The 9,772-nt window shown below is 30.3% G+C and overlaps 1 protein-coding gene across 1 annotated transcript; it reads right to left on the bottom strand.

The window, feature by feature from the left end:
• Positions 1–2,087: 2,087 nt before the first annotated feature.
• Positions 2,088–3,904, bottom strand: LOC123215974 (protein ASPARTIC PROTEASE IN GUARD CELL 2-like). The gene has a single exon (XM_044636301.1). It carries the CDS (start codon positions 3,734–3,736, stop codon positions 2,258–2,260), a length of 1,479 nt encoding a protein of 492 aa, XP_044492236.1. The 5' UTR covers positions 3,737–3,904; the 3' UTR covers positions 2,088–2,257.
• Positions 3,905–9,772: the final 5,868 nt, after the last annotated feature.

The following is a 9,772-nucleotide window of genomic DNA, read 5'->3' as shown; positions in this document are numbered from 1 at the left end:
ATTCCCTCAGTCTTTTCACTTGGTCCAATCCTTATTCACTAACCCAATTCACTCCTTAGGGTGCAACATAATCACATGGTTCAATGATAGTTCACTTGCAAATAAAGTTCAAAAAAATTGACCAATTTGGACAGAATATCCTCAAATTTAACAATAAGGTTCAAAAGTTTGTGTTTAACTTTCATATTCGATGCAATTTGAGTCTTGTGTTAAAGTGTTATATAAGTTTTGAGGATTGAATATCAAGTCAACAAAGCACATACAAATATTTATGAAGAGACACAAAGGTTACAAGTCATTCCATTATCGACAAAGACAAAGTTTACAAACTTTGGTAGCTTCTTGTCCCTTACCTCTTTAGAGAATCTCATAAATCAAGATTATGTCATGTCAACTTTGAATTTAAATTGTATTATTATAATGTTTTGTTAGGTCTACAAATGAGGTTCAATTTTCATTGTAACACTCAAGAGACTTGATAAATGATATTATGTGTGATGTTTCCTTGAAAACTTCATTTTTCCTTTATCCTTTTTTACTTGATCGGAAATTGGATTGTTCTTAGACACATTACAATTTTCTTAATGCGTTTCATTCCAATTTGGAATCACATCGCAACCTTTTAAGTTTCTCTTTAAATTGAGATGGAAATCAGCTGATACTTCTCAACCCATATATTGAGGAGATTGTAAAAAAAAAAAAAAAACTCTGTATTTTTTGTGATTAATGGTATTCATAATATGAAATTCAAATAGATAAAGTCCAATAGGATCTGGTTGAATGGTAGGAATTATCTTACAAGTTCAAAAGCCCAACGTTTGAAGGGAAGGACAGCTATCTACCCACTGAATTCTTGTTAAAGCTGTAAAATCTTCTGTCATAGTAGTGTGTTCAAATTGATATTATCAGATTAGTAATACTAAGTGTATTTATTTTTTAATATATATAAAATATATTATCAGATAATTAAATATTATTTTATTTTAATTTAAAATTATCTATTATATAACCCTTAAATGACAGTAAAAGGAATTATTGAGTGAAGGCTTCCCTTATTGACATTTACCAGTAACTTTTTGGATTTAAAAAAGTGGTGGTTTAGGGTAAATCTAGCTGAGACAAGTACTGAAAAAAGTGGGGTGACAAAAAAATGATGTTTTAAGAAATGGGTGTGAAAAGGGAAACGCAAGTATATCCTAATTATACCATTTACCGAGCAAAGCTTATATTTTACTTTTATTGATTCCCTTCCTTTTACAAATTTTACATTTGTAGGGCGCTACTATTTGATTTTTTTTTTTTTTGCGGAAACCGTCGGAATTGATTGGATAAGTAAATTTTGATCAGAAAAACTTAAAAAAATTTGAATCCAAATATTCTCTTTAAAAATTTTAATATTTTACTAGTTTTGTTAATCTTTATAATTTTTAATATTTAAATTATATTAACCTTTCTTTTACCTTTTTTCTTGTTAGAAAAGGAAACGTGAATGCATTGCTAATAAGTTTGTTTCTGTGTTTGGGTTAATCTATAAAATTTTAATAAAGAGAAAAAATAATCATGTCTCAAATTCAAATCTTTGAAAATATGAAAAAGTAGATACCTTTGCAAAAGTCATCAATTGAATGCTCTCCAACTTAGGCTACACCAAAGACAGACCAAAACTCCTGGTGATGGTGGTGGCTCCCCTCCCCTCCCTTTGTCCTTATGATTTTACACTCTCTTGTGAGAAAGAGAAAGATAATAAGAGAATCTCTCTATTTCAACCCCTTCAAAAAAATTAAAGTTGTTGCAGTGAAATTCATTTATAGCCCACCATAGGGGACTCAATTATTTATTGTTTGGTTTGAATGTCAAAGCCAACCTCATTGTTTATCTAGTAAAAGGACCCTCTTGGATCGTCCCATCCCATGTTACCTAAAAGCTTGCTCTAATACCCAAGCAAGGAACTTTTTCTCTTGTTCTTTGACAAAATGTTGGTTTTCCCTTGAGAATATTGGAATTCTTTCATACCCTACTTCTGTTTAATCACTTTACTTTTTTAACCCTCTTTCCATAAAATGAACCTTTATAGAATGAAAATCACATTTACTATTTTTACACCCAAACTTCTCATTAGGTTAAAAAAAGCACAACTTTAATACATTAATTAACTAGGACAGCCCACTTGACATCTAAATTATAGATATTTATAGCATAAATATAACTATATTTTTACTTAAATACTAGCAAAATTTACTAAAGACTTTATATTTACTTAACAAACGTTGGGACCAAATCCCACGAACCCATTTGCTTCATCAAAAGAAATCTGAATCCCCTCTTGTTGGATGTTCCCTATGATTGAAAGTCCTGAAGCGGATGGAGCAAATGCAAAGCAAAATGTTCCCGCATCGTCCACCGGAATAAGAAAGTTGTTTGCTGGAAGGGTAAGGATTGGCCCACCCGAGAAGTAAAATGATACGGTTGGTACGCGAACTGATAAAAACCCAAATAGGTCGTAACATGTATCAAATATGGAAACTCCGGATGCCCGAGGTAGGTTTCCGGTTTGTGCTATAAATGAATCACGGAGTGCCTCATAGGCCACTGTCGGCAGCCTGGTCACGGCGGTTCCAGTGTCCATAACCACCCCACCATTGCCTAATTGATTCAGTCGGAAAATGTCTTCGGATATGGGTACCTGCATACCTCCAACTCCAAGACCCGAAAGTCCAACGTAGTAGAAACTGGTAGCCCGTGGATTACGGATCAAAGTAACCCATGCAGCACCCACGGGTAATGCTGCACGACCGAATTCCAATGCCCCGGATGCACCGGTGCCGCGACTCACTAAACAGTAACTAAATGCACCTCCGGTTTGGCCACCCAATTGACCCACAAACGACAAAGATCCACCTCCAAGGCCCAACAATCCGGCAGCTCCAACAAACATGCCCTGGTTTCTATGCCCGCACCCAATTGCCAAGTTTCGGATTGTGGTCTGACCAACGGTGAGCGTTTCAAGAGCTAGCAAACCCTTAGTGTAGGACCCATCACCGTACGACACCTCGTAACGACAACGACCCGCGTGGCAACCGGCGTTCTCGAGACGGTCGCAGACGGAGGAGCTACAAGATACGACAGTAAAAGATGCCGAATCAGCAGGGTCAAAAACCGGGTCGGATTGTTTGTAACATTGATTACAAGGTTGGCATTGAACCCAAACGATATCACTGCCGGAGTCAATCACCATGAATTGACTTCTTGGTGGGCTACCAACGCCAATTCTAACGAAATATTCTCCACTGCCTTGATCCATGCCAGACACCACGTCAGTAGCAAAATCTTCCACGCCATATTTCACGGCGGCCTTAGTGTTACCGCCGGAGAGACGCCGTGTAAGGTAAGCCACTCTTTTAATGTCCCTTTGCATTCGTGCATCAAAACGTTGACGATGATGGTGTGAGTTTATGGTGGCAGCAGATATTAGTTTATCTCTATGCAGAACTTCAAGCTTCCATTTTCTTGAAGAATCATTACGCTTTCCAAACCGCACTTCATCATCATCATGAAACTGAGAAAGGGAAAGCTTTGCGGGTTTAGTTTTCGTGGCGGCAATGGATTCATTGACTTTCAAGTATTGAAAGTCCGGGTAAGAAGTGGTGGCTGTGGGGGTGGAGGCGGAGGAGGCGATGAGAGAAAGAAGTGGGAGAATGATGAGTAGTAGTTTGAAAAGTGAAAGCGAAAAAAACATGGTTGTGTTTGAGGTGCGGCAATGGGTTTCGGGAGCAGTTGGGTTTTAGGTTAAAGAGAGGGGTGGAGGCTGAGATGGGAGATTTATGGAGTTTTCGGAGGTAAAAAGCTGTCGGATTTGTAATAATTGAACCATGGGTTATTTTCCGGGTTTTGTAGTTCTGCTTTAGGATTTATTTTGAGATCTCAATCAAGACTATTCAACTGCGTTTTTTCTTTTTATTCTTTTAGAAAGAACTTGAAGTCCCTTTTTTTTTTGTTTTTTAAGATAAAACTAATCATATTTAATAAATAATATCTTTAATTTAATAATAATTTTATAAAATAATTTAAATTTATATAGTTTTACACATATTCGAGAATAAATTAGTTTTTAATAAATTCTTTTATTTTGTTTAATTGATTAATAGATCGAATTAGAGAGTTTTTTTTTTTTTATCGTGATGGTGCACAAAATCAAAATATATAAGATAGTTTACTCTCTTAAGCTTTCCATGTAAATATCTAGTTCTTCGTGTTTAGTGGAGCAAGGGAGCTTCAAAAGTGGGAGAAACAAAATGAAGAATACTGAATTGTATAGAAACATTTGAAAAGCAAAGTATCAACATCTCATTGGATCTAATGAGCCGATGAGATGATTGAGATGTTAGGTATAAAGTAATCTCTTCTTTTCCTTTACTTTTAAACATTTGTATGTAAACAAACACCCCCAAAGATACCAACAACTTTCTAGATATATATATATATTCACAGGAGAATTTCAATACCCTTTCATAGCCTTTTCCACAAAAAGCTTACTCATTTTTAAAGACTTTTAATTAAGATAACCTACTACTGCATTTTGATTCCAAATCCTTGAAGATTAATTATGTCATTAATATTAATTACAGCCTGATTATCATGCTGTAATTATACTTATATGATATATTTTAAATAGTTTAGGTCATATATGACGTAATTGAATAAGCAAGGACAAATCCTATCTAAATCTAATCACCGAAAGGTAATTTATTTTATGTTCAAAGTTTCTCTTTTTTTTCTTTTTTCGGAAATGGGTAATATATATATATTTATATATAATATTATACGTATTTATTTTAAATATATAAATAAATATATATTTAAAAAATAATATTACATATATTTATTTTATGTATATAAATATATATATATATTTATATGTTTTATCATATGATTAGATGTTATTTTATCATTAATTTAAAATGATTTAATCATATAATAACATATATAAATGTATATATATTTGTATATTTAAAATAGATATACATAATTTTATTGATAGTTATGTGTATTATTATATAATTGAGTGTTATTTTATTTTAATTTAAAATTATTAAATATGTATTTATTTTATATTCAAAGTGAGTATATAGTTTTTTTTTTTTTCAATATACAAGACTAAAACTATAGTCTTCTTCCACTAAAATTTGACTGTAAAATTTGCCACCTATACAAAAATTAGTTTCTTTGATTATTTTAATTTTTCGATGCTACAAAATAGTTCAACTAGGTAGATGCAATAAACTTGATTCAAGGTTCAAGCACAAGAGCTAAATTACGGGCGAGCTTGGAAATTGGATGAGTGGGGAACTGGGGCTGTGTGACACATGATTACATGAATTTGTGCAGTAGCTATCTTATACTATATGGTGTAAAATGTCTACACTCTCTGACCTTCAGAGAGTCTAGACCTTTTATGGTTACGCCTGATGAACATGGGGCATGCGATCAAAGTTTTGCAAGACACCATCAAGTTAATTTCGCTACCATATGGATCCACCACTATTACAATACGAATAATATTATGTGTATAATTTTTATAGATAACTTTATATAAATATAACGATGTATCATCATATGTTCGAATAGTTAAAAATTAAAAATAAAATAACATTCAATCACATAGTGACATGTTATTATTTGTTGAAATAAAAAAAATATTACATAAATAGATTATCTAAAATATTATTGAATATAAATTATTACTATATTTGATAAAAATAAATAGGTTAAATGATTATTGTATTTAGTTGGATGTAATGAAATATTACTAAAATATTATTTTATTTAAATATCTTTGTGTTAAATTATTCTAAAATATTCTTTATATATATTTGTTATTTAATTAAAAATAAAGATATTTTTGTTTTAAAAAATTAATAAGTAAAAATATAATTATAATAAAATTAATATTACTTTGATAATTTTTTAATATCAAATGGTGATAATTAAATAAATTTTTTTATTACTTGTCACATTAGTCTTAGAAAATTATCAAAAATTTTTATTATTTACAAATCAAATAATATAATATTAATAATAAAAATTTAAAGATAAAAAAATAATTAATCACATAAAAATACATAATTATTTATATATAAAATTATATATAAAAATTATACATATAATTTTATTGTTATATTAATTATCGACACTAAAAAGTTTAGGTTTCTTTTGTTATTAAACCAAGAGCTGTACATAATAATAATATAAAATTAAACACTAAGAGGCAACATTTTTGTCCCTTTAATTACTGTATATTACTTATAATCTAATATCTCATGTGGGGCTGACCTCGTTCTTTTGGCACACTTCTACAACATTAATATATCAAATATAACCTAGGGCTAACAAGCTTTATCAAATCAAATCCTCATCTGCATTCCAACTATATATATATATATAAATTTTCGGAGATATCTTAAAGTGATTAAACCAAACAGATAAAACTTTGAATCTAGTAATCAATCATAATTACTGTATGAAAATCAAGTGTTTAGTTTTAAAATATTATTGAAACTAATTTGAACACTTATTTTTTCATATATAAAATTTCTATTATTTATCGTTCAAATTATTCTAGAGATAATATTCATCCATATCACTTACTCTTCCCATATTTAATTTCAAAAACACTTTATTCGAGAAGATCTTGTCCTACTTTCTCATTTTTATAACGATGTCTCTATTCTCTCAAATTACAACTTCACTAATATTTTATCAACTTACATAATTTAATTTGTAGTAGTGATTTATCTATTAATTAATTTCAAAATTAGTCTTATCTCTTAACGTGTTCCACAATTAGGGTCACTTTGAAATTGGTCTAATAATTTAGAAAAAGAAACGATATAACATAACACTTAGTGTCTCCACTTTCGATCTCTACACAGAAAATTAGAAATGGCTGAATCACATGAATAAAGAGAGAAAGAGAGATCTGCGGGCATGAGAAAAGGACGTTCAAATGGTAATGGTGGTAAATACGACAAGACCAACCTAAAAGATGATATGATTTTTAAATAAATTGAAGAAACTTAGTGGAAATGTCACAAACACAAACATATTATTTAAATTGAGTTGGGAATACAGAAGATACGCACACCTCTTAATAATTAAGCCATTATTACACCTAAAAGTTTTCCTTATTTCTTTAATTACTTAATTATTCCACTAGTAAATTTTTTAATGCTCTCATTCTGTCTGATCTTCATGACGTGCAGAACATGCAAACCCAAGTAGCAGCCAGCCTTCTTTTTTTCCCATTTATCAAACCTATAATTAACTAATTTTTATTCTTAAATATACCGATTTGAGTGATGAAAAAATGAAAATGTCTCATTCATAGATTGCTTCTTCATTTGTGATTATGCACGTTTTTTCCTGCCTATGGAATAAAAATAATATGAAGAAGGTGCGGTGGTTGAGTGGGATCTTACATTAGAAGCAGCATCATTTTCAGATTTGACAAGTTTTACACAGGGAAGATGTGTCGATTTGATTATTTTTTGGTCGTCTTTCTCTCCCTGCAGATAACTTTTGGGAAGAAAAGTTGGGTACTTCATTTCTTTGTTAGCACTTGAGAGTTTGGAGAATTTCCAGGCTTCAGCTGAAGTTCGAAAATTCCCGGTTGGCCAAAGCGATGAGCTCTATAGTAAAATTAAGAACCCAAATATTGAAGGATACGTCTGTTGAAATTTATTGAAAGTATTTTGTTTTCTACATGGATTGAAATGACTTGTTGCAATGTGCTTGTGTCAAATATAAACTGTATTTTTGTTTCCTTTGAAAAAGAAAAGACTTCTAAAAATTACAGTGGATGGCCATGTTCATACATATTTCATCTGATTTCAGTTCCATGGTTGTAATGTAAATAATTTCATATGAGAGTTGGGTTATTATTCATTTCTACAGTAGACTAATAATGATTTCACCATGTGATGAGAGATTTTGAGTTACTTAATACTTAGTGTATATAGTCTTACTAAGGGTGTATTTGGTTTTTGTAATTTTTTATTACCGAAAATAAAAAATTATTATAAAGATTAGTAAATATAAATTATTATTATATTTAATAAAAATTAATAATTAATATGTTTGGTTGAAGGTAGAAAAAAATATTAAGATATTAAATATTTTTAGATATAATTATTATAAAATATTTTTTATGTCACTTATTATATTAATTTAAAATGAAAACAAAATAAAGTTGGATATAAATTCAAATAGAGCAGTTAGGGTGATCTAGAGAGCTTCATTCTGGAAAAAAGATAGTGATTTTATGGTGTATTGGTAAGGAGAAGAAGACAGGTTTTTGTTAGTGGAGAAATTCAAATCCTATCCCAAAAGCACAAGATAAAGACGTCGTCACTTTTTGTTCTATTATATATGAAAGAGGTTGAATGATTGATATATATTTTGATCAAAACTCCTCGCCAGTAGCTTTATTAATGATTTGAACATAAAACCCACGTAATATATATATATATATATATATATATATATATATACACACACACACAGAAAGAGAGAATATGGGTGTATAATTCAATAATTGTTGGAGAGAGAAGTGAGAGGTGCAGCTCTTACAGAAATGGTGAGAACACTGTTAATTTACACCAGCAGGGCTCCGAGATTTTGGTTAGATTGGGTGCAAAAATTAGGAGGTAATTGGGAAATTTTCCGACCAATAAACACATGCTCGTGATTCACAGAATTTAAGTCAAATCAGATGAATTAATATTAATATTAATATTATGACCCACCACCACTACTAAGCCGATGTCTCCGTCTGTCTCTGTCTCTGGCCATTACTTACTCTTTACTTTTACCCTCACCTTTTCAAAGAATCCCAAATCTTAACTGGGACATAAGATTCTAACTTTAATTAATTTATTCATTAGGCTTTTTTATTAATTTTCTTGAATACATGGAGTGGAAGGAGTTTGATGATAAAGTCCATGATGTCAGCTAGCTGATATATATATATCAATAAATATAAGAAGAATTTCCTTGATTAATGGAAGTTAATTATGCCCAATCATTTACTTATAAAAAACAATTATATATTGATTAATGTGTTTTAACATGCATAACATATGTGTGTAAATAATGCAAATCAAGTTCTTTAATAGTGATTTTAAGAGTTAGTAAAATTAATAAAATATTAAAATTTTTAAAATGAAGATATGAGTTTAAGTTTTTACCAATTTTTACCGTACTTAAGAAATCTCGATATACCTAATACAATGATTATAGATCTGATTACTTTATTTAAATTAAAAAAATAAAAAAGTATGTAAGTGGCAAAAGTTAGGTAATCACTAATCAATGTCCATAGTCAGGAAAAGAATGTATAATTAATTAGTGGATGGGGAAGCAGTGTGAACTAAATTAATTGGAAGATCCCACAACTATTTCTTTCCACAGGTTTCAATTATAAGATGATCAAGGGTTAAAGTATTTCTAGTAGTCAATTTTGCAATTTGTGGTTCAATCACTGAAGAAAGCTGTGTTGTAATGGATGATGATGACCTGATCGCATTACGTATATTTATCAATGCCAATAAGAATACTGGGTTTTTTTTTTTTTAAATATATTGCATGAACCAGTGCCGATGGAAGAAATCTAATGATACATGAAGATGAAGAATATTGCAGGGAAGTGAAAGCTTGCTCATAAAAAAATAACCCATTTTCTACTTTGAATTTTAATTTACTTGAAGAGATGTGTCCT

This window comes from Mangifera indica, chromosome 5, assembly GCF_011075055.1.
Source record: "Mangifera indica cultivar Alphonso chromosome 5, CATAS_Mindica_2.1, whole genome shotgun sequence".
Classification (NCBI taxonomy): Eukaryota; Viridiplantae; Streptophyta; class Magnoliopsida; order Sapindales; family Anacardiaceae; genus Mangifera; species Mangifera indica.
The sequence above is the reverse complement of the archived record's forward strand: the minus strand, read 5'-3'. Positions and strand labels throughout refer to the sequence as shown.

What these genes read in the sequence shown, in the direction of transcription:
- LOC123215974 (XM_044636301.1), bottom strand. Translation starts at nt 3,736, where the DNA reads ATGTTTTTTTCGCTTTCACTTTTCAAACTACTACTCATCATTCTCCCA.